General features: G+C 52.3%; 1 protein-coding gene across 1 annotated transcript; it reads left to right on the forward strand.

The window, feature by feature from the left end:
* The first annotated feature begins 746 nt into the window (after positions 1-746).
* On the forward strand, positions 747-8,314 carry S1PR2 (sphingosine-1-phosphate receptor 2). Its single transcript, XM_003914861.5, has 2 exons — positions 747-906; positions 7,060-8,314. Exon 2 carries the CDS (start codon positions 7,102-7,104, stop codon positions 8,161-8,163), a length of 1,062 nt encoding a protein of 353 aa, XP_003914910.1. The 5' UTR covers positions 747-906; positions 7,060-7,101; the 3' UTR covers positions 8,164-8,314.
* The last annotated feature ends 16,965 nt before the right edge of the window (positions 8,315-25,279 follow it).

The following is a 25,279-nucleotide window of genomic DNA, read 5'->3' on the forward strand; positions in this document are numbered from 1 at the left end:
CTCACACCTGTCATTTCAGCACTTTGGGAGGCCAAGGCAGGAGGATTGCTTGAACGCAACAGTTCAAGACCAGCCTGAGCAACATAGCGAGACACCCATCTCTACAAAAAACTGCAAAAAATTAGCCAGGTGTGATGGCGTACCTGTAGTCCCAGCTACTCTGGAGGCTGAGGTAGGAGGTTGAGGCTCCCGTGAGCTATGATTGAGCCACTGCAGTATGGCCTGGGTGACAGAGTGAGACCCTGTCTCAAAAAAGAAAAAAAAAAAAAAAAGGGGAGAGACCAATTTTGTCTTTGGGACATGACATCGCACTTAGTAGGAATTTCATTATTTGTTGGGAGGACATACAATAGGCACTTAATGCCTGTTTGCAGCGTTGACACCTAGTAGGTACTTCCAAGGCTCTTTGTTGAGTAAATAAAGGTGACCTCGTGTTTTCTTCCAAGTCCAGGGTCCCGGGGTGAGCCCAGAGGTAACCTGGAGTTGAAGACAGCTGTTTCAGGTTGAGGCCACCTGGCCAAGAGTACTGTGACGTCACTAGGCTGCGTGACGTTTCCCGCTGGCCGGTTCTCACGGGTGGGGGCTGGGAGGGGCAAAGCAAGGGGGGGGGGGGCGGACAAAGGGGCCCTCCGTGCAGCTCCTGTCTGCCCCCGCGTGCGTCCCGGCCAGCCGGCAGGCCACATCTGGAATTCATTGCAGCCGCCGCCGGAAAGGGGAGGAGAGGAGGGCGGGGCGAGCGGGGGGCAGAGGCGGTGGCGGCTCACCCCGCCCCCCCACTGTCCCTCGTCCCAGCCCCGGGACGTAGCCGAGCCCGGCGGGCAACCCCAGCCCCAGCCGCGGCCGCCCTGGGGACGCAGACGCCAAGGCCCCTCCGGCCAGGGCCGGGAGCCGGGCCGGCCTAGCCAGGTGAGCGCGCGTGAAGACAAGGAAGCAGAAAGGGCGGGCCCTGGTCCCCTGAGGTCTCGGGATCCGAGCTAGGGGGCCCCGATCGGGAGGCTGGGGCGCGCACGCGCCGCCTGGGTTCCTGCTGCACGGAGCGGGTGGTCACCGTGCGCCCTCTCCAAGAGTCCAGGCGGCCCCCACTGCCTCGGCCGCGAACCCCCAGACTGTGCTCCCCGCCTTTCTCAGCGGCAGGAAGTTGGCGCCGGGGAGAAGGCGGAATCCGAGCGCTTTCGACTGGAGTCTTTGGGAGGCTGGACGCTGTGCCCGGGGACCAGGGTCTTGGGGAGTGTGTTTGGGGGAGGGGTGCAGCACCCCTCCTGGCTGACTCCTGCTGAGCGAGGGCAAAAGGATGTGCGCGCCGTGGAGCCTCCAAGCCAAGGGGCGGCACCCACGGGGAGGGCGGTCGCATGTCGGGCTGTCTGCCTCGGTTTCCCCAAGTTGTTTGCTCCTCCGGTTCCCCCGAGGGGGCGTGGCTTTGTTTTGGAAGGAAAGAAAAAGTGACTGCGTGGCTTAGGCGCCTCCTCTTTCAACTCCGGCTCAGGGATGGGTCGTGGGTGAAGGCGCGCGTGGCGCGGACCCCGCGTGGCCCCTGGCCGGGCTGAGCGTCGGAACTCGCCCCCTTCCCCGGCACGGGTTGACTCACCCGGGGATTTCCACCCCCTCTGTCTCTGTCCTTGTTAGATGCTCCGGGCGCCACGCGCTGAGCCCACGGTCTCCCGCGTGGGGCGACTCGGGCAGGCGCGGAATCGCGGTGCAGCTGCTGCTACGATCTGGTCCCCCACCCCCAGTCTTCCCAGAATCTCGAGGCGGGACCCCTGGCGGGACGGAGAGGAGTCCTTCCAGTCCCGCTTGGAGACGTTGGGGTGGTCTCGTAGCGGTGGGGGGGAGAGGAGGCGTGGCTCCAGCGCAAGCGAGTGTGGATACCGCGCATTCCTAGGCCAGATAAGGAAGCCGAGAGTGCGGGTCAGCGCGGGGGCGGGTCCTGCTGCCATCTCCATGGAGACACGCTGGGCTTTGCCTGGTTGATGGTGGGCGGTGGGGGCGCTGCCCGGGGACCAGAGGTGTCTCCAGGCTCCTTCGTTGTTGTTTGGGTCTGGGCTGAAATTAGGAGATTCCACCCTTGGGAACCCACTAGGGTCTCCTTTGTTCGTTGGTTCATTCATTCATTCATTCATTCATTTGCCCATTCCACACGTTTTCTGAGTGTTTTCTTTGTGCCAGGTATCCCTGTAGGGGCTGATAGCTGACTTGCTCCCTGGCCTTACCCATTGACTGTCTAGGTGGAAGCCAGACAGAAAAGGATAAATATCATGATAGTTTCCCATAGTGGCAAGCGCTGCGCAGATAATAAAACAAGATTCTGTGATTAGAAAAGGCTTGGAGACAGCTGCTATTGTAGACTAGAGGTCAGGGGAGTCCCCTGTGAGGAAATGACCTTTAAATAGAAACCAGAAAGATGGAGAGACAGTCATTCGAAGATTTGGGGAAAGGCCAGACGTGGTGGCTCACGCCTGTAATCCCAGCAGTTTCGGAGGCTTTGGCAGGTGAATCACCTGAAGTCAGAAGTTCCAGACCAGCCTGGCCAACATGGTGAAACCCCATCTCTACTAAAAATACAAAAATTAGCTGGGTGTGGTGATGGGTGCCTATAACCCCAGCTACTCAGGAGGCTGAGGCAGAAGGATTGCTTGAATTCAGGAGGCAGAGGTTGCGGTGAGCTGAGATCACACCACTGCACTCCAACCTGGGCAGCAGACTGACTGTCTGTCTCAAAAAAAATTGAGGGAAAGTGTGCCCCAAAAAGAACAGCAGGGGCAAAGGCTTGCAGGTAGGGGTGGGGGTAGCATGGAGGAGGCTTAGTGTGGTTGGAGTGGAATGGCCCTGGGGGAGAATGGGAGGAGGCTTTGTGGGCAGGGGCCATGCTACTTGGGCTATAGGGAGCCATGGGAGGATTTGGAGTTGGGGAATGACATGGAGTTATGAGTTTAAAAGCTCCCCCTGGCTGCTTGGTAGAGAATGGCAGGGTAGGGGGTCCTGACAACCACAGGGAAACCAAAAAGTAGGGTGGCTACCATGGGCTCCATGGGTGACCAGGGGGAACTGTAACCACAGGGCCTGCCTCTCTGGAACTGGGAGTGGGTGGAGAGGAGCTTAGAAGCCACTGAGGCTTCCTCCATCCTTCCCCTCTCCTAATCTCCAGCCAAACAGTCGTCTGAGTCTATCTCTCTTCCCTTCCTTCCAAACCCCATCACTTGTCCCTCCTGTTCCATTTCAGGCCTGGACATTCTATGTGAGCCCAGTGGCCTCTTTCTGAGCTTCTGAGAGGGAGTCAGGAAGGACTTGGTGAAGGTGACTAGGAGACAGGCTCTGTGTCCTTCTCAAAACCTGGTAACCTAACACAGGGAGGGGACACAGGCTAGGCCACAGTCCACCTAGGGGTAGGGGGTGACTCTTCCGCCAGCTCCAACCTCAGTGCCCTGCTTCCTCTTTCTGGGACGTGTCAACCACCTAAGTGCTTGCCTCAGTAAAGTCCTAGTGGTTAAAGTGAGGCTTGGATAAAATATGGGCCTCAGTTTCCCCTTCTCTAGGAGAGCTGCCTCTCCCTCTGTGAACGCCTTAACCTCCCCAGGCTTCAGAAGGTGAGAGCGCAGCGCCCCCAGTCTTCCTCTCAGGGAAGAAGAAAGATTGTTTGGTGAGTCCCTGGGAAGCAAGGGCTGAACACATTTCATTTCATTTCGTTTTGTTTTGTTTTGAGACAGAGTCTCGCTCTGTCACCCAGGCTGGAGTACAGTGGCTGCGATCTCGGCTCACTGCAACCTCTGTCTCCCAGGTTCGCGTGGTTTTCCTGCTTCAGTCCCCCGAGTAGCTGGGATTACAGGCGCACACCACCACGCCCGGCTAATTTTTTTTTTTTTTGTATTTTGAATAGAGTGGGGAGTTTCACCATGTTGGTCAGGCTGGTCTCGAACTCATGACCTCAGGTGATAGGCCCGCCTTGGCTTCCCAGAGTGCTGGGATTACAGGAATGAGCCACCACGCCCGTCCTGAATATATTCTTATTTCTCCAGGAAGCCACAGTAAATCTCTTGGCGAGCAGCAGAGGGGGTGGCTGCACTGCACAGTCTTCTTCCCAGGCCTGGAAAGGGACCTTGATTCTCACTTATGAACCCCAGGAGGGGCCCAGCAGGCCAGGGCAGCCTGGGGGCGTCTGGTCAGGGTGACCCAGCGGTCAGGCTGCAGTTCAAACTCCCCCTAGGGACGTCCACATAGCATTAACTCTATCCTTGGAAAGCCTGAGCTCCCGTCTCCTGTAAAGGACCCCATCAGTAGGGCTGGCCATAGAGCGCCCCCAACTGGACCAATCAGAGGCTGAAGATGGAAAGCGCGGGCCAATAGGCAAATCGCTCAGTGCCCTTGGATTGAAAATGAGCCAATCAGGGCATGGGCTGTTGCCGGCCCGTCAGCTGTGTGTGATCCCGCCGCAGCCTGGGCCCAAGCCTGCCTGGGACTGGCTGCAGTGTGCAGAGGGCATCAAGATGCCTGGGGCTCCGTCCAGCAAAGGAACAAGGGGCCTCTGTGTGGCTATCTGGGAGGGGCAGCAGTCCCCGGGGACGTGCACAAGCCCTTGTCTGTTCCCAAACTAGGACGGATGTCCCTCCGCCCTGGGGGAGCAGCTGCCTCTGTCCAGCCAGGGGTCAGGATGCCCCTTGGAGGGGGTGGCCAGGAACTGAGATGGCTGGGTGACTCCGGAAGCCTCCATCACTCCTGGGCTCAGGAGAACTGGCCTAACCAGACTTTTCTGGAATGGTACACACAGTCTTTGCCAGACGTGTTTCTAGGGACCTGGGGAGGACTCCCCTTACTCTCCCCGCTTCCTCCCGTTTGGCTACGAGCTGGAACTTCCTCTCCCTTCATAAAAGGCATACACTGCACTGGCTCCTCTGACACCCGCCTAACCCTACGCCCAAGCAGGGGGAAGGCCGTGGTGTCTGCCTCTCATCCTCTCTGCCCAAGAGCGCCTCTCCCCACCCCCTCCCCCCACGGCTCAGTTTTCTTTGGTGGGTGGTGGTTCCGCCCCCTCCCCCCACGGCTCAGTTTTCCTTGGTGGGTGGCGGTGGGGGGGGATGGGAGGGGTTGAGGTGGAGGGATGGGAGGGGGTGGGGGGGTGACTCAGGCTTTCATGGAACAAATGCCTTACCCCCTCCCGGCAGGGCTGCACACCCCTCCACCACTCACATGACTTCAGCAAAGCTGCCCCATCCTCCCAGCCAGGACCTCCCAGATGGGGTCTCTCCCATCCTGACTCCCCCCACATCCCGCCTTCCTCACACCGGATGTGACTGCAGAGTGAGGACTCCACCCTGTTTGTTCCAGGGGCCTCACATCTGGATTTCATCCTGGCTGGGGAGGGGGTGCCAGCGCCCTGCCCATCCCCGCAGGACCTTCTGTCCCAGGGCAGAGCTAGATGGTGCTGATGAGAACAGGCTGTTGGAGATCTCATCTGGTTGGCTTACATCCCTTCCCTTTCCAAAGGATTGGAGGAAAGAGGGGAGCTAGTAACATTCGGCGGTATTTGTTGAGTGCTTACTATGAGTTAACGTGCCTCATGTGTCATTTAAAAGGATTTTCCCATCACCCCCATGAAGTGGGCTTTCTTCTCTCCATTGCACGGATAAGGAGGTTCAGGCTGAGACAGCGTCTAGGAACTTGCCCAGTGTTTCAGAGGTGGAATGGGAGCAAACTCTGGATTGTCTCCAAAGTCTGTGTCCTTGAAAATGGTATGACCTCTGGGATGTTTGAACCTCAGGGCCGCCCTGGTGTCTCCCCAAGACCTTATCATGGGAACACCCGTGGCCTTAAGACTTAGACCCAGCCTGAAATCCAGCGTTAGTGCGTGGTAATGAATGAGCAGGGCATGGAGCTATCAGTGGTGAGATTCTCCCTGACCCAGGTCAGCATGAGGCCGAAGGCGCCTGTGTGTTCCAGAGAAGAGACAAACCCTCCAGGCCCTGCCTAGGGCTTGCTCTCTGGGCAGGTGGACAAGGTTTCTGGAAGTCCACATTATATTTTTCATGCTATTTGGGGGAGCTTCTGTCCCTTTGAAAGCGTGTAGCTACTCAGGAGGCTGAAGTAGGAGGATCACTTGAGCCCAGGAGTTGAGTCGACTGTGAGCTATGATCATGCCACTGCACTCCAGCCTGGGTGGCAGAGCAAGACCGTATCTCTAGAAAATAATAATGAAAATTAAAATAGGCAAGATGTCTTGGTTCATGCCTGTAATCTCATTGCTTTGAGAGGCCAAGGAGAATTGCTTGAGGCCAGGAGTTCGGGACCAGCCTGGACAACACAGTGAGACCCAATCTCTACAAAAGAAAAAAAAAAAATTAGCCAGGCGGCCGGGCCCGGTGGCTCACACTGGTAATCCCAGCACTTTGAGAGGCCGAGGCAGGTGGATCACGAGGTCAAAAATTCGAGACCATCCTGGCCAACAGGTGAAATCCCGTTTCTATTAAAAATAAAAAAAATTAGCTGGGTGTGGCGGTAGGTGCCTGTAATCCCAGCTACTTAGGAAGCTGAGGCAGGAGAATCACTTGAACCCAGGAGGAGGAGGTTGCAGTGAGCCAAGTGCGCCACAGCACTCCAGCCTGGGCAACAGAGCGAGACTCTGTCTCAAAAAAAAAAATTAGCCAGGCATGGTGGCATGTGCTTGTAGCTAAAGCTGAGGTAGGGGGCTGAGGTGGGGGGATCACTTGAGCCCAGGAGTTCAAGGCTGCAGGGAGTTATGATTACGCCACTGCACTCCAGCCTGAGGCAGAGCAAGACCTTGTCTTTAAAATATAGATAAATAAAATAAATAAGAAAGAGTGTAGCCTAGGGCTTATAAGAGGCCACAGAGCCAGCCTCTCTGGCCCTGCCGCTGGTTAAATTTGAGACTTTAGGAAAGTGAATTAACCTCTCTGGGTTTCCTGTCTGTAAACGGGGATGATGATGATTCTGAATTCATGTGGCCCTTCCTCGAAGAGTAACAGAGCAAGAAATTGAATCTCAGCGCATCCGAGGCCAGAGCCCAGGTAGCACCCATAGCTCTGACCTGTTGTCTGTTTGTCTTCTCTGCAGTTCTGACAGCCCCATGGCCCCAGCAGGCCTCTGAGCCCCACCATGGGCAGCTTGTACTCGGAGTACCTGAACCCCAACAAGGTCCAGGAACACTATAATTATACCAAAGAGACGCTGGAAACGCAGGAGACGACCTCCCGCCAGGTGGCCTCGGCCTTCATCGTCATCCTCTGTTGCGCCATCGTGGTGGAAAACCTTCTGGTACTCATTGCAGTGGCTCGAAACAGCAAGTTCCACTCGGCAATGTACCTGTTTCTGGGTAACCTGGCTGCCTCTGATCTGCTGGCAGGCGTGGCCTTCGTAGCCAATACCTTGCTCTCTGGCTCTGTCACGCTGAGGCTGACGCCCGTGCAGTGGTTTGCCCGGGAGGGCTCTGCCTTCATCACACTCTCCGCCTCTGTCTTCAGCCTCCTGGCCATTGCCATCGAGCGCCACGTGGCCATTGCCAAGGTCAAGCTGTACGGCAGCGACAAGAGCTGCCGCATGCTCCTGCTCATCGGGGCCTCGTGGCTCATCTCTCTGGTCCTCGGTGGCCTGCCCATCCTTGGCTGGAACTGCCTGGGCCACCTTGAGGCCTGCTCCACTGTCCTGCCTCTCTACGCGAAGCATTATGTGCTGTGCGTGGTGACCATCTTCTCCATCATCCTGTTGGCCATCGTGGCGCTGTATGTGCGCATCTACTGCGTGGTCCGCTCAAGCCACGCTGACGTGGCTGGCCCGCAGACCCTAGCCCTGCTCAAGACGGTCACCATCGTGCTAGGTGTCTTTATCGTCTGCTGGCTGCCCGCCTTCAGCATCCTCCTTCTGGACTATGCCTGTCCCGTCCACTCCTGCCCAATCCTCTACAAAGCCCACTACTTTTTCGCCTTCGCCACCCTGAATTCGCTGCTCAACCCTGTCATCTACACGTGGCGCAGCCGGGACCTGCGTCGGGAGGTGCTTCGGCCGCTGCAGTGCTGGCGGCCGGGGGTGGGGGTGCAAGGACGGAGGCGGGACGGGACCCCGGGCCACCACCTCCTGCCACTCCGCAGCTCCAGCTCCCTGGAGAGGGGCATGCACATGCCCACGTCGCCCACGTTTCTGGAGGGCAACACGGTGGTCTGAGGTGGGGGTGGACCAACAACCAGGCCAAGGCAGAGGGGTTCATGGAGAGGCCACTGGGTGACCCCAGACAGAGACGTGGGGCTGCCGAGCCAGATGCCCCTGCCCCACAGACCTGGGTGATGTTGCAAATATTTCACACCTGGAAAGGCCAGATAAGGCAGTGACTAGTCACATAGCAGTGTTGCAGTGGGGTCCTGAGGGCCAGTCCGGTGACTGGTGTGACCCCTTTAGAACTGGATCCTGGGGAGTCCAGGGCAGGGGACCTGTGAAGAGCCAGGGTGAGGGCAGGCAGCATTTAAGGGGACTTCAGGGCAGGAGCGCTTTACTACCTGGTACAAAGGATTTTTTTTTTTTTTTTTTTGAGACGGAGCCTTGCACTGTTTCCCGGGCTGGAGTGCAGCGGCATGATCTCGGCTCACTGCAAGCTCTGCCTCCCGGGTTCACGCCATTCTCCTGCCTCAGCCTTCCGAGTAGCTGGGACTACAGGTGCCCACCACCACACCTGGCTAATTTTTTGTACTTTTAGTAGAAACAGGGTTTCACCGTGTTAGCCAGGATGGTCTCGATCTCCTGACCTCATGATCCGCCCGCCTTGGCCTCCCAAAGTGCTGGGGTTTCAGGGGGGGGGCCCCCCGTCCGGGCCCTTTTTTTTTTTTTTTTTTTTTTGAGGTGAAGTCTCGCTCTGTTGCCCAGGCTGGAGTGCAGTGGTACAGTCTCAGCTCACTGCAACCTCCACCTCCGGGGTTCAAGTGACTCTCCTGCCTGAGCCTCCTGAGTAGCTGGGATTACAGGTGCCTACCACCACGCCCGGTTAATTTTTTTTTTTTTTTGTATTTTTAGTAGAGACGGGGTTTCACCATGTGGGCCAGGCTGGTCTCGAACTCCTGACCTCATGATCCACCCGCCTTGGCCTTCCGAAGTGTGGGATTACAGGTGTGAGCCACTGCACCTAGCGGTACAAAGAATTTCTGCATTTTCTTCTGGCCCCTATTCCTGCACCGATTTCTCCTTTTCGAATGTATTCCTCCTGCCACTTTCTCTGGGCAACTTCGTGCCACTTCGGAACCACTGTCCCGAGGAGCTAGAGGCCTCCTCTCTGACCCTCCAGAGCCCAAATCCACAGCTTCCCCAAATTTTATCAGCTGCCACTTGATGACTTCTCCTCTTCTCTCTGAGGCCCGGAAACCACGGCTGGAGGTGGGGAGGGGATGGCGACTGAGGTCCATTCCTCATTCTCAGACCTCATTGGTCAATTGCACTATTTGGGGCACAAGTGGGAAAAACCAGTGTGGGTGGCTGGGGAGGGCTTTGGGACTCTTGATGTGGGGTAGGGCGCAACTTGAGAAAATTCTGGGGGCGATGTTTGCACAGACACCCTCCTTTCAAAAACAGCCACCCCCAGGCTATTTTTGGGTCCACACCTGCAGCCCCAGCTAAAGTACCAGGTCTCCCGAGCAAGGCAGAGAGAAGCCTTGAGCCTGAACCCTGCTGTGTCTTCTTTCAAGATTTTTTTTTTTTTTTTTTTTTTTTTTTTGAGATGGAGTCTCACTCTGTTGCCCAGGCTGGAGTGCAGTGACCGGATCTCAGCTCACTGCAAGCTCCGCCTCCTGGGTTCATGCCATTCTCCTGCCTCAGCCTCCCGAGTAGCTGGGACTACAGGCGCCTGCCACCTCGCCTGGCTAGTTTTTTGTATTTTTTAGTAGAGACGGGGTTTCACCGTGTAGGCCGGGATGGTCTCGATCTCCTGACCTCGTGATCCGCCCGTCTCGGCCTCCCAAAGTGCTGGGATTACAGGCTTGAGCCACCGCGCCCGGCCCAAGATTTTTTTTGTTTTGACATGGTTTCAAGATTTTTGTTTTGTTTTGTTTTTCAGATGGAGTCTACTCTGTCACCCAGGCCGGAGTGGGGCAGTGGTTCAATCTCCATTCGCTGCCACCTCCACCTCCCGGGTTCAAGCAATTCTCCTGCTTTAGCCTCCCGAGTAGCTGGGACTATAGGCACCTGCCATCACGCCTGGCTAATTTTTGTATTTTTAGTAGAGACAGGGTTTCACTATGTTGGCCAGGCTGGTTTCAAACTCCTGACCTCAAGTGATCTGCCCGCCTTGGCCTCCCAAAGTGCTGGGATTACAGGTATGAGCCACTGTGCCCAGCCTTCATCTTTCAACTTATATTGAATGGAGCATGGGAGTGGCAGTGGCTAGGGACATTTCCTAGGGACACTCTCCCCTAACCTGCCCCAGAAGGATTTCACAAAAACCTGTGGATAATGGAAGGGATGTTACGGTACAAACGTATATTTATGTGTGTGTGTGTGTGTGTGTGGGTGCGCGCATAGGCGTGATGTCTGTGACCCCCCTCTCCCCATTACATTTCCCCAGAATGAATGCTGTCCTGTCTTCTCATGTCTGTGTTGAAGCTGCCAAAGTCAGGGAGCTCTGGTCCTGCCCAGACCCCTTTGGAATTGCTGGCCCCTCCCCCCACTGGAGAGCTGGGGTGCAGCTCACCTTGGGGAAGGAAACCTCATGCCTCAGAGTAATTTCTTGTGAATGCGAAGCCTGGGGGAGCGGGTCTTTGGGGGGCAAGGAGCCAGTCAGGGGCTTGTTTCCTCTCATAGAGCTCCCCAGACATGCCCCCGCAATGCCTGAAACCCAGACCTAGGCTAATAAACGGTTCAGTTTCTCTTTCTGGTGGTTGGTGTGTCTTTTCAGGGAGCACTTTCCCCCAGGAGTGCCCCATGGCTGGGCTGGATGGAACGGGAGGGGGGCTGCTGCCTGAGTAACTCATCCTTTGCCAACCTTCCCATTCTGTGCCCCTGACACCCTTAACCTGGCCTGAGCCAGGAGAAAACAGAGGTCAACCGGGATCTTTCTCAGGGGCAACTCTCCTGCCCCTCCCGGGGATTAACTAGGCCTGGGATCTCCCTGCTTTCCCTGAAAGAGACAGCCTGGCGGGTGGTGGGAGGCTCTTACATCCTCCCAGTTGTATGTGCCTCCCGGGGAGCTGGAGAGATGGTTTGAGGAGGGTACAAAGAACCCAGATACCCACCCTTAGACTCGGTGTTCCCAAAAGTAATGGCTGATCTCCACCGAGCACTTTCCAGGTGTAAAGACTTGACTGCTCAGGAGGTAGAAGTTACTATAAACTCTCATGGAGGTGTGAGTTCAGAGAGATCAAGCAAACTGCTCAGAGTCACACAGCACTAGTTGGGGTAGCGCCTGTCTGAGTTTGAACCCAAGCAGGCTGACTCCAGACCACACTGGATCCACCACTGGGCTAGAGAGAGGCCACTCAGCTGAGTGCAGTGGCTCACTCCTATAATTCCAGCACTTTGGGAGGCTGAGGTGGGCAGATCACTTGAGATCAGGAGTTTGAGACCAGCCTGGCCAACATGGTGAAACCCCGGATCTGCAAAAAATACAAAAATTAGCTGGGTGTGGTGGTGGGTGCCTGTAGTCCCAGCTACTCGGGAGGCTGAGGCAAGAGAATTGCTTGAACCGGGGAGGTGGAGGTTGCAGTGAGCTGAGATCACGGCACTGCACTCCAGCCTGGGGGACAGAGCAGAACAAAAAGAGAGAGAGAGAGAGAGGCCACTCAGCCCCCTCTTTGCCATGGAAGGAGGAGTCACGAAGTTCATCAAGAACCAGGAGAAGCCAAGACAGGATGCAGCCTGGAGTGGGTCCCTCAGTGGGCTCACTGGTGACATCCTCCTCTTTTGTCTGCAGGCAGCCGGCTCAGTGACTCCTTCGAAGACAGATCTAGAGTTTTTGGTTTTGTTTTTGTTTTTGAGACAAGGTCTTGCTCTGTTGCCTAGGCTGTAGTGCGGTTGGTGCCACCATGGTTCACTTCAGCCTTCCAAGTAGCTGGGACCACAGACATGCACCACCGTGCCCGGCTAATTTTTGAATTTTTATTTATTTATTTTTTTTGTAGAGGGGGGGTCTCCCTATGTTGCCCAGGCTGGTCTGGAAATCCTGGACTCCAGTGATCCTCCTGCCTCCACCTTGGCCTCCCAAAGTGCTGGGATTTCAGGCATGAACAGATGGGGGACCCTAGATCCCCCAGCTGGAGCCCCACACGGCAACACCAGCTCTAAGACTAGGACAGCCAGTGAGAGAGAAGGCAGACCACAGAGGCCGAGGGCCTGCAACCCCCATCGGAATTCCCCTTCTCTAGCAGTTGAGACAACAACCTCTGTTTGGAAACCTGAACCCTAGATGGGATGGGGGGTGGGGTGGGGGAAAAAGGCACAGACCAGGCTGGAGCCAGTAGATTTTCCCCAGGTACCCACAGGGTTCTCTATCTCCCCCTTCAGGACTCTGTTCAAATGCCACCTCCTCAGAGAGGCCCTCCCTGGCCACCTCCTTCCTCCTCACTTGCTTATCAGTATATGATTAAGTTGGTGCAAAAGTCATTGCAGTTTTTGCCATTACCTTTAATGGCAAAAATCGCAATGACTTTTGCCATTTCTTTTAATGGCAAAAGCCACATTGACTTTTTTTTTTTTTTTTGAGACGGAGTCTCGCTCTGTCGTCCAGGCTGGAGTGCAGTGGCACGATATCGGCTCACTGCAAACTCCGCCTCCCTGGGTTCGCGCCATTCTCTGCCTCCCAGCCTCGAGTAGCTGGGACTACAGATGCCCACCAGCATGTCCCTTTGATTTTTTTTGTAGTTTTTAGCAGAGCGGGGTTTACCGTGTTAGCCAGGATGGTCACCGATCTCCTGACCTCGTGATCCACCCGCCTCGGCCTCTCAAAGTGTTGGGATTACAGGCATAAGCCACCGCGCCCGACCTGCAATGACTTTTTTTTTTTGAGATGGGAGTCTCGCTCTGTCATCCAGGCTAGAGTGCAGTGGCCGGATCTCAGCTCACTGGCGCTCTGCCTCCCGGGTTTCGCCATTCTCCTGCCTCAGCCTCCCGAGTAGCTGGGACTACAGGCCACCCGCCACCTCGCCTGGCTACTTTTTTGTATTTTTTAGTAGAGACGGGGTTTCACCGTGTTAGCCAGGATGGTCTCGATCTCCTGACCTCGTGATCCACCGTCTCAGCCTCCCAAAGTGCTGGGATTACAGGCTTGAGCCACTGCACCCAGCCTATGCAATGACTTTTAATGGCAAAAACTGCAATGACTTTAGCACCAACCCAATATATATCAATTTATCTGTGTCTACCCCCATTAAAATACAAGCACCATGAATATAGGACTGTACCTGCCTTATTTACTAATGTATCTCCAGCGTTTTGTTTTTTTTTGAGAGAAGGTCTCACTCTGTTACCCAGGCTTGAGTGCAGCGGTGCAATCACAGCTCACTGCAGCCTCAACCTCATGGGCTCATGGGCTCAGATGATCCTTCCACCTCAGGCTTCCTAGTAGCTGGCATTATAAGCCTGCTAATTTTCTTCTTTTGTAGAGACATGGTTCTGCCGTGTTGCCCAGGCTGGTCTTGAATTCCTGGGCTTAAGAGATCTCCCCGCCTCAACCTCCCAAAGTGCTGAGATTACAGGTGTGAACCTCCTTGCCTGGCTATTTATAGCTCTCTAGCATCTTTTTTTTTTTTTTTTGATGCAGGGTCTGGCTCTGTCACTCAGGCTGGAGTTCAGTGGCGTAATCACAGCTCACTGCAGCCTTGACCTCCTGGGCTCAAGCCATCCTCCCACCTCAATCTCCCAAGTAGGTGGAACTACACATATGTGCCAACACACTGGCCTACTTTTTTGTATTGTTTGTAGAGACAGGGTTTTACCATGTTGCACAGGTTGGTCTCAAACTCCTGGGCTCAGTGCTCCGCCCACCTCAGCCTTCCAAAGTGCTGGGATTACAGGCATGAGTCACCACGCCTGGCTATCTGTAACATCTTAAACACTATTTAGCATGTTCCCACCCCAGGGCCTTTGCACCTGCTGTTCCCTCTGCCTGGAATGCCTACACACAGTAGGTCCTCAATAAATGCTTGTTGAATAAATAAAGCAAAAGCAAATGATGGTCATGTCAGTGAGTGTTAAGTGCTAGGAAGAAAATAAAATAGGGCCAGACGCGGTGGCTCATGCCTGTAATTCCAGCATTTTGGGAGGCCGAGGCGAGCGGATCACCTGAGGTCAGGAGTTTGAAACCAGCCTGGCCAGCATGGTGAAACCTCATCTCTACTAAAAATACAAAATTAGCCAGGTGTGGTAGTGGGCATCTGTAATCCCAGCGACTCCAGAGGCTGAGGCTGGAGAATTGCTTAAACCTGGGTGCTGGAGTTTGCAGTGAGCCGAGATCACGCCTTTGCACTCCAGCCTGGGCAACAAAAGTGAAACCCCGTCTAACAAAAAGAAAAGAAAAGAACTAAAAAAAATTACAGGCATGGTGACTCATGCCTGTAATCCCAGCACTTTGGGAGGCCGAGGCGGGCGGATCACCTGAGGTCAGGAGTTTTTTGTTTGTTTGTTTGTTTGTTTGAGACAGAGTCTTGTTCTGTCACCCAGGCTGAAGTGCAATCTACTCACCGCAACCTCCACCTCCTGAGTTCAAGAGATTCTCCTGCCTCAGCCTCCCAAGTAGCTGGCATTACAGGCAGGTGCCACCAAGTCTGGCTAATTTTTGTATTTGGAGTAGAGACGGGGTTTTCACCATGTTGGTCAGTCTGGTGTCAAACTCCCGGTCTCAAGTGATCCACTCACCTTGGCCTCCCAAAGTGCTGGGATTACGGGCGTGAGCCACTGTGCCCAGCCAAGGTCAAGAGTTTGAAACCAGCCTGGCCAGCATGGTGAAACCCTCTCTCTACCAAAAATACAAAATTAGGCCATGTGCCTAATTTTGGGATTATGCCTATAATTCCAGCACTTTGGGAGGTCAAGGCGGGTAGATCATGAAGTCAGGAGTTCAAGACCAGCCTGGCCAACATGGTGAAACCCTGTCTGTACTAAAAATACAAAAATTAGCCGGGCGTGGTGGCACGCGCCTGTAGTCCCAGCTACTTGGGAGGCTGAGGCAGGAGAATTGCTTGAACCTGGGAGGCAGAGGTTGCAGTGAGCCAAGATCATGCCACTGCACTCCAGCCTGGGCAACAGAGTGAGACTCTGTCTCAAAAAAAAAACTTAGCTGGGTGTGGTGGTGGGCGCCTGTAATCACAGCTAGCCTGGAGGCTGAGGCTGGAGAATTGCTTGAACCCGGGAGGTGGAGGTTGCAGTGAGCCAAGATCGTGCCTTTGCACTCCAGCCTGGGCAACAGGAGCGAAACTCCATCCCCCACCCCCCCCAAAAAAAAGGTGGCATTTGTCCCCTGGACAGAACTGCTGCCGCTGTCACCATCTCTGACTAATATTGCCCAGGTCTCACCACCGCCACCAGGCCTTGGGGAAGCCGCAGCGCAGCTGCAGCCGACAGGCCAGCCAGACCCCCACCCGTGCTGCCCCACAGCCCCTGCAGATGGGGCCCTGCGCCTACAAGATCAGGCAGTTCCTGGACTGTCCGACCACTGAGAATGACCTGTCCATGTGTGAGGGCTTCACTGAGGCCTCGAAGCAGTGCAAGTACAACCATGGTCTGAGCTCCCTGCCCTGAAGATGTCGGTGCAGACTCGGGGGCCAGCCCTGCACCCACCTCTACCCCTCGCCCACAGCCGGACCACAACACCAGATTGTACCTGGATAGCTGGGATTGGAAGTGAGGAGGAGGTTTCTCACCCCACAGATAACCCAAGACACAAATGTGCAATTAAAAGAGTTTATTTTAGACCACAAAAACAAATGAAAACAAAACAAACAAACAAACAAAAAACAAAGGAAAAAAAGAAAAGAAAATAGTGCCAGGTGCTGTAGCTCATGCCCATAATCCCAGCACTTTGGAATGCTGAGGTGAGCGGATCACCTGAGGTGAGGAGTTTGAAATCAGTCTGGCCGCATGGCGAAACCCCATCTCTACTAAAAATACAAAATTAGCCAGGCGTGGTGGTGGGTGCCTGTAATCCCAGCTACTTGGGAGGCTGAGGCAGGAGAATTGCTTGAACCCGGGAGGTGGAAGATGCAGTGAGCCAAGATCACACCATTGCACTCCAGTCCAGCCTAGGCAACAAAAGTGAAACTCCGTCTCAAAAAAAAAAAAAAAAGAAAAGAAAAAGAAATAGGCGGGCGCTGTGGCTCATGCCTGTAATCCCAGCACTTTGGGAGGCCGAGGCAGGCGGATCACCAGACCAGGAGATTGAGACCGTCCTGGCTAACACTGTGAAACCCCGTCTCTACTAAAAATACAAAAAATTAGCTGGGCGTGGTGGCAGGCGCCTGTAGTCCCAGCTGCTCAGGAGGCTGAGGCAGGAGAATGGGGTGAACCTGGGAGGCGGAGCTTGCAGTGAGCTGAGATTGTGACACTGCACTCCAGCCTGGGCGACAGAACCAGACTCCGTCTCAAAAGAAAAAAAAAAAAAAGAGAAGGAAATAAAATAGGGCCAGGCATGATGACTCATGCCTGTAATCCCAGCCCTTTGGAAGGCCAAGGCAGGAGGCTCACTTGGGGCCAGGAGTTTGAGATGAGTCTGGGCAACATAGTGAGACCCCATCTGTGAAAATAAGTAAATACATACATATATACCCTGGTGTGGTGGTATGTGTCTATAGTCCTGGCCACTCTGGAGGCGGAGGTGGGAGGATTCTTTGAGCCCAGGCGACTGAGGCTGCAGTGAGCTATGGGCATGCCACTGCACTCCAGCCTGGGCAACAGAGTGAGACCCTGTCTCAAAAAATAAAGTCTAACGTGTGCTCGTGTGCTGGGCACTGTTAGAATCATTTGACATCTGCAAACTTCTGGAATCCTCACAATAATCCTATAGAGTAGGTGCTATTAATGGCTTTTTGACAGATACAGAAACTGAGGCACAGAGAGGTTAAGTAATTCACCCAAGGTCAAGTAGCATGGGAGTCAAGGGGCCAGGATTGGAACTCAGGCAGTGATTGAACACCACAATCATATCTTTTTGATTGTTTGTTTTTGAGACAGAGTCTGGCTCTGTCGCCCAGGCTGGAGTGCAGTGGCGCGATCTCGGCTCACTGCAAGCTCCGCCTCCTGGGTTCACGCCATTCTCCTGCCTCAGCCTCCCGAGTAGCTGGGACTACAGGTGCCCACCACCATGCCTGGCTAATTTTTTGTATTTTTAGTAGAGACGGGGTTTCACCATGTTAGCCAGGATGGTCTCGATCTCCTGACTTCATGATCCGCCTGCCTCGGCCTCCCAAAGTGATGGGATTATAGACGTGAGCCACGGCGCCTGGCCCACAATCACATCTTTTAAAAAAATTTTTCAGCCTGGCATGGTGGCTCATGCCTGTAATCCCAGCACTTTGGGAGGCTGAGGTGGGCAAATCACCTGAGGTTGGGAGTTCGAGACCACACTGACCAACATGGAGAAACCCCATCTTTACTAAAAATACAAAATTAGCTGGCACATGCCTGTAATCCTAGCTACTCAGGAGGCTTAGGCAGGAGAATCGCTTGAACCCAGGAGGCGGAGATTGTGGTGAGCTGGAGATTGCACCATTGCACTCCAGCTAGGGCAACAAGAGCGAAACTCCGTCTCAAAAAAAATTATGTATGTATTTATTTTTGGAGATGGAGTCTCACTCTGTTGCCCAGGCTGGAGTGCAGTGGCGCAATCTCAGCTCACTGCAACCTCCACCTCCCAGGTTCAAGAGTCTCTCCTGCCTCAGCTTCTCTAGTAGCAGCGATTACAGGCATGTGCCACCACGCCTAGCTAATTTTTTTTTTTTTTTTTTTGAGGCAGAGTTTCGCTCTTGTCGCCCAGGCTGGAGTACAGTGGCGCGGTCTTGGCTCACTGCAACCTCTGCCTCCCAGGTTCAAGCGCTTCTCCCACGTCAGCCTTCCGAGTAGCTGGGATTACAGGTGTGCACCACCACACTCAGTACACTGGGTGCACACTCACACCCAGTGAGATGGAGTCTTGCACTGTTGCCCAGGCTGGAGTGCAATAGCCCGATCTCGGCTCACTGCAACCTCTGCCTCCCAGGTTCAAGAGATTCTCCTTGTCTCAGCCTCTCAAGTAGCTGGGATTGCAGGCGCCCGCAACCACGCCTGGCTATTTTTTTTTTTTTTTTGTATTTTTAGTAGAGACAGGGTTTCACCATGTTGGCCAGGCTGGTCTTGAACTCCTGACCTCATGATAAACCCGCCTCAGCCTCCCAAAGTGCTGGGATTACAGGCATGAGCCACCGCGCCCGGCCCATGGTCACATCTGATCCTCCTCAATATCCGGATCTGAGGATCCTGTTTGTTGATAGCTCTCAAATCTTGGGGCCCAAATTAAAGTGGTCCTTCCAGCAGGAAACACAAGATGACTTTCACCTCCTTTTTTCCTCAGGGAGGCTATTACCTAACAGGGACCAACAAAGGAATGACCTGGAAGAACCTGCTTAAATGCAAATTCTCAACCTCTGTGGTCAGAGATTCTGACAAAACAGGTCTGGAATGAACCTAGAAATGTGTGGGGTTTTTTTTACCAGGAACCCCTGGTAATTTAAAAATATGTAGTCCTTGGCCGGGCACAGTGGCTCACGCCTGTAATCCCAGCACTTTAGGAAGCCGTGGCGGGTGGATCACCTGAGGTCGGGAGTTCGAGACCAGCCTGACTGACATGGAGAAACCCTGTCTCTACTAAAAATACAAAAGTACAAAATATAAAATACAAAATACAAAAAAAAAAAAAAAATACAGAAAAGGTTGCGGTGAGCTGAGATCCCGTCATTGCACTCCAGCCTGGGCAACAAGAGCGAAACTCCATCTCAAAAAATAAAATAAAATAAAATAAAAAGTAGGCCTTGCACTATATTCTGTTTTGTTGTTGTTTTGGAGACAGGGTCTTACTCTGTCACCCAGGCTGGAGTGCAGTGGTGCCATCTCGGCTCACTGCAGCCTCAACGTTCCAGGCTCAAGTGATTCTCTTGCCTCAGCCTCCCGAGAAGCTAGGACTGTAGGCACTTGCCACCAAGCTTGGCTACTTTTTAAATTTTTTATTTGTAGACATGGGCTTTTGCTGTATTCCCTAAGCTAGACTCAAACTCCTGGGCTCAAGCCATTCTCCCACCTTGGCTTCCCAAAGTGCTGGGATTACAGGTGTGAGTCACTGTGCCTGGCCCTTGCACCATATTCTAAGAAGCATTCTTGGCTCCATAATTCGGAGCAGCACTGTCATAAGCATTACAAATAGGACTACTGTGAGGCAGGCAGGGACTGAATTTTACATATTACTGAATTTTAATTAACAGAAATCATTAGCTATAATACTGGACAGCACAATTCTAGGTTTCATATTTCTAGTTTCTGCAGCCTCTGAGCAACTGAGCTGTTTTGATTTTTGATTACTATCTCAACAATTTTTCTTTCTTTCTTTCTTTTTTTTTTTGAGATGGAGTCTCACACTGTCGCCTGGGTTGGAGTGCAATGGCAGATCTCAGCTCACTGCAACCTCCACCTCCTGGGTTCAGGTGATTCTCCTGACTCAGCCTCCCAAGTAGCTGGGATCATAGGCACACGCCACAATTTTGTATTTCTAGTAGAGACAGGGTTTCACCATTTGGCTAGAGTGATCTCGAACTCCTGACCTCAGGGGATCCGCCTGCCTCAGCCTCTCAAACTACTGGGATTACAGGCGTGAGCCACTGCACCTGGCCAAAACAAGGCATTCTCTAACATAACCTCAGTAAAATGATCAAAAGCAGGAAATCTGCAAACCTAATTAGATTTCCCCATTGTCACATCGCTGACCTTTATAGCAAAAGAAAATCCCAGATCACTTGTTGTTTCCAGTTGTCTTTTTAGTTTCTTTCACTGAGATCAATTTCTGAGCCTTTTTGTCTTTTGTGACCTTGACGTTTTAACAAAGTGTAGGTCAGTTATTAGGCAGAATGGCTTTCAACTTGGGTTTGTCTGCCGTTTCCTTATGATTAGATTCAGGTTGTGCCTTTTTGGCAGGAAGACCCCAGCCTGACATCAATTGGTCCCATTACTGGTGATGTTAATTTTGACCACTTGGTTAAGTGGTATCTGCCAGGTATCTCTGCTACAAAGTTACTGCTTTCCGATTTGTAATTATTAAGTTTCTTGTGGGGAGGTACTTTGAGATTCTATAAATATCCTGTTATTCATCAGACTTTCACTCTTTCAGGATTCATTCTTGCCTGAATCAATTATTATTCAATGTTTGTTTTGTTTTGTTTTGTTTTGTTTTTGAGACAGTGTCTCACTCTGTCACCCAGGCTAGGGTGCAGTGGTGTGATCACAGCTCACTACAGCCTCGACCTCCCAGGCCCAAGCAATCCTCCTGCCTCAGCCTCTCAAGTAGCTGGGGCTACAGGTGCAAGCCGCCATGTCTGGCTAATTTTTGTAAAGAAGGGTTGGTTTCGCCATGTTGCCTAGGCTGGTCTCCAATTCTTGGGCTCAAGTAATCCACCTACCTTGGCCTCCCCAAATTATGGGATTATGGGTGTCAGCCACCACACCCAGCCAGCCTCACCGGATATTTTGTAGCAAATCTGAGACCTCAAATAATTTCATTTGTACATACTCCATTTTTTATCTCTAAAATGTAGCAACACTTTTTAAAAAAATGTTGCAATACCTTTTTTGGGCAGGGCGTGGTGGCTCACTCCTGTAATCCCAACACTTTGGGTGGCTGAGGTGGGCAAATAGCTTGAGCACAGAGGTTGGAGGCCAGTCTGGGCAACATGGTGAAACCCTGTGTCTACCAAAAAAAAAAAAAAAAAAAAAAGCTGGGCATGCTGGGCATGGTGGCATGCGCCTGTAGTCCTAGCTGCTTGGGAGGCTGAGTGGGGAGGATTGCTTGAGCCCAGGAGGTGGAGGCTGCAGTGAGCAGAGATTGCACCCCTGCACTCCAGCCTGGGTGACAGAGTGAGACCCCCATCTTAAAAGCAAAACAAAACAAAAACCAAAAAACCTTTCTGTAGAACCAAGGTCCCACTATGTTGCCCAGGCTGGTCTGGAACTCCTGGGCTCAAGCGATCCTCCTGCCTCAGCCTCCCAAAGTGCTAGGATTACAGGCATGAGTCACTGTGCCTGGCCTGTCTTTCCGCTTTTCACTGATAGCTAAGAATGATCCAGGGGTTCGGATGCCATCCGCCTGACCCTGCCTTTGTAAATTCCCCATCTGGCGTTTCCCTAAAGGTTTGATCACCCATGGATAACCATTGCCTGGAAGTGTTGTTTCATTAGCAGTCTTCAAAGGGTTTCTGGCTGGGCGTGGTGTGGCCCACGTCTGTAATTCCAGCACTCTAGGATGCTCAGGCGGGAAGATCGCTTGAGGCCAGGAATTCAAGACTAGCCTGGGCAACACAGTGAGACACCCCCAGCTCTATAAAAAAATCTTAAAAATTAGTTGGGCATGGTAGCATGCACCTATAGTCCCAGCTACTCAGGAAGGCGAAGCAGGAGGATCACTTGAACCCAGGAGCTGGAGGATGCAGTGAGCTATGATTGCACCACTGCACTCCAGCCTGGGCAACAGAGTGAGACTGCCTCTCTAAAAACAAACAAACAAACAAACAAAAACCTACAAACAGTTTCTTTTCTTTTTTTTTTTTTTTTTGTTGAGAAGGAGTCTCGCTCTGTCGCCCAGGCTGGAGTGCAGTGGCGCGATCTCAGCTCACTGCAAGCTCCGCCTCCCGGGGTCACGCCATTCTCCTGCCTCAGCCTCCCGAGTAGCTGGGACTACAGGCGCCCACCACCATGCCCGGCTAATTTTTTGTATTTTTTTTAGTAGAGACGGGATTTCACCATGTTAGCCAGGATAGTCTCGATCTCCTGACCTCGTGACCCGCCCGGCTCGGCCTCCCAAAGTGCTGGGATTACAGGCATAAGCCACCACGCCTACAAACACTTTCTAAACCATCTCTCCATCCTCATATCTAGCCATTTTTTCCCATTTGTCTACAAAGCTGACATACTTGCCCAAAATTTGGACACCCGATACTGCCATCTTCCCCCTTTTATTGGACAGATTTAACTATTCTCAGATAAGACATTCAAAGAAACCAATGCCACCACCCTTCCTTGAATGTCTCATCCAGGAATAGTCAGGTCTGTCCAAAAAAAGGAAAATGAAGTGGGTCGGATGTGATTCATTTTTGTCGGCAATTGTGGTGGCATAGCTGTTAAAAGTGCATACTATCAAGTTAGGAAAAGCAGATTTGAATCTCACATCCAACACTCAACAACCCAAGTAGACTTTGGGGATGGCACATGACAACTGTCAGCTAGCCTCATCTGTTAAATAAGTACGTTACCTTTTTTTTTTTTTTTTTTGAGATGGAGTCTCACTCTGTGTCCCAGGCTAGAGTGCAGTGGTGCGATCTCGGCTCACTGCAACCTCCGCCTCTCAGGTTCAAGCGATTCTCCAGCCTCTGCCTCCCCAGGAGCTGCGATTACAGGTGCCCACCACCACGTCCAGCTATTTTTTTTGTATTTTTAGTAGAGACGGGGTTTCATCATGTAGCCATGCTGGTCTCAAACTCCTGGCTTCAAGTGATTCACCTGCCTCGTGATCCGCCCGCCTTCGCCTCCCAAAGTGCTGAGATTACAGGCGTGAGCCACTGCACCCGGCTCATTACTTTAGTAGCAAAGATCGCAATTACCTCTGCACCAACTAATGATCCCCAACTTGCCAATTGCTTCTGGAGAATCAGCTGTGCTTAATTGGTGGTTTTTTTTTTTTTTTTCCCTCCAGAAAGGGGTCTCCTCATGTGACATCCCTCTGGCTTAATTTAAGGCCAGGGCAGGCCTAGCTTTTATTCCTGCTCACCACGGGGTAGAGAGGGAAACTTTCTTTGCAGTTCAGGAGCGGACACTGTGTGTTTTCACATCATTCTCCAGGAGGTGGGCAAGTCTCTGGCCTGTGACTGGCATTTTTTTTTCTCTAGGGCTTGTGGCTGTCATGGACAATGGCAGGCTGAAGGGGGCTGGGAAGAGTTGAGGGAGGAAGGCAGGGTGTAAGTGGCCTGGAAAGAAGGAAGGAAGCCTAAGTTTGAAGTGGGTGAGAAAAATGAAGATAAGTGCCTTGGTAATTTCTATAAACAGAATTGCACAGTATGTACTCTCCTATGACTGGTTTCTTTCGTGCAATGTAATGTTTTTGAAATTCACATTTGTTTGTTTGTTTTTTTCTGAGATAGGGTCTTGCTGTGTTGCCCAGGCTGGAGTACAGTGGCATAATCATAGCTCACCGCAGCCTTTATCTCCAGGGCTCAAGCATTCCTCCCACCTCAGCTTCCCGAGTAACTGAGACCACAGGCATGTGCCACCATGCCCAGCTAACTTAAATTTTGATTTCTATTTTTTGCTGGGTGCAGTGGCTCATTTCTGTAATCTCAACACTTTGAGATTACCAAAAAAAAAATAGCTGGGTGTGGTGGTGCATACCTGTAGTCTCAGCTACTACTTGGGAGCCTGAGGCGGGAGGATTGCTTGAGCCTGGAGGTTGAGGCTGCGGTGAGCTACGATCGCACCCCTGCATACCAGCCTGGGTGTGAGAACAAGACCCTGCCTTTACAAAAGAAAGTTGATGACCCCTGTGTATAATATTCCATGTGAATAAGTAACTATCTGTTCTACTATTGATCATGCGGTCTTCAGCTTTTGGCTACTGTGAGTAAACTACTATGAACATTTCTTGTTCGTGTCAATTGGTAGATATATACACTCATTCCAGGCATGGGATTGGAGGGTCCTGGTCAGCAGTAGACATGGCTTTAGCAAATGTTGCCAAATCATTTTCCAAAGTGGCCATACCATTTGAGACTTCCTCCAGCAACATAGAAGAGTTCTGGTTTTGCCAACCCCGGGAAAAAAAAATGTGTTTCATTTGCGTGTGCGTGTGAGGGTGATACTGTATTGAGGTTTGAGTTTGCATTTCCCTGATGACTAATGAAGTTGAGCAGCTTCCCACGTTAGCCTTGGCCATCTGGGCATCCTCTTTTGTGAAGTGCCTGTTTAGCTCTTTTAGCCACTAAGTAAAAAAGTGATTGTCTGTCATTAAATTGAAGGAGTTCTATATGTATTATAGGTATGACGTATGTCTGTGGCTTTTTTTTTTTTTTTTTGAGATGGAGTCTTGCTCTGTCATCCAGGCTGGAGTTCCGTGGCACGATCTCGGCTCACTGCAACCTCCGCCTCCTGGGTCAAGCAATTCTCCCGCCTCAGCCTCCCAAGTTGCTGGGATTACTGGCACCCGCTACTGTGCCTGGCTAATTTCTGTATTTTTAGTAGAGGCAGGGTTTCACCATGTTGGCCAGGCTGGTCTCAAACTCTTGACCTCGTGATCCACCCGCCTCGGCCTCCCAAAGTGCTGTGATTACAGGTGTAAGCCACCATGCCTGGCCATCTGTGGCCTCCTTTTCAAAGGCATCTTTTGATGAACCAAAACTCATCTTCAGCTGGGAGTGGTGGCTCACACCTGTTATCCCAGCACTTTGGGAGGCCAAGGTGGAAGAGTCACTTGAGGCCAGGAGGTCGAGACCTGCTTGGGCAACATAGTGAGACCCTGTGTCGACAAAAAAAAAAAAAAAAAAAAAAAAATTAGCCGGGTATGGTGGTGCATACCTATAGCCCCAGCTACTAGCTACTCTGGAGGCTGAGGTGAGAGGATCACTTGAGCCCAGGAGTTCAAGATTGCAGTAAGCTGTGATTGTGCCACTACACTCCAAGCTGGGAGACAGACCCTCTCTCAAAAAACAAAACAAAACCCAAAAACTCCTTTTCATAGAGTCCAGCATATTTTCTTTTATGACTAATGTACTTTGTGTCCTGCTGAAGAAACGCTTGCCTGTCCACAAGTCACATAGCTGTTCTGTGTTTTATTTCAAAAGCTTTCTTGACTTTGCTTTTGTATTTAGATATGCAAGGTGTCTGAGTTGTGTGTTTTGTTTTTGTTTTTGTTTGAGACAGGGTCTTACTGTCACCCAGGTGGGAGCACAGTGGTGTGATCACAGCTCATTGCAGCCTCAACCTCTTTGGGCTCAGGTGATCCTCCCACCTCAGCCTCCAGAGTAGCTGGGACTACAGGTGCCTGCCGCCGTGTCCAGCTAATTTTTTTTTTTTTTTTTTTTTTTGAGAGGGAGTT

The sequence above is a fragment of the Papio anubis genome, chromosome 20 (genome assembly GCF_008728515.1).
Source record: "Papio anubis isolate 15944 chromosome 20, Panubis1.0, whole genome shotgun sequence".
In the NCBI taxonomy this organism is placed as follows: domain Eukaryota; kingdom Metazoa; phylum Chordata; class Mammalia; order Primates; family Cercopithecidae; genus Papio; species Papio anubis.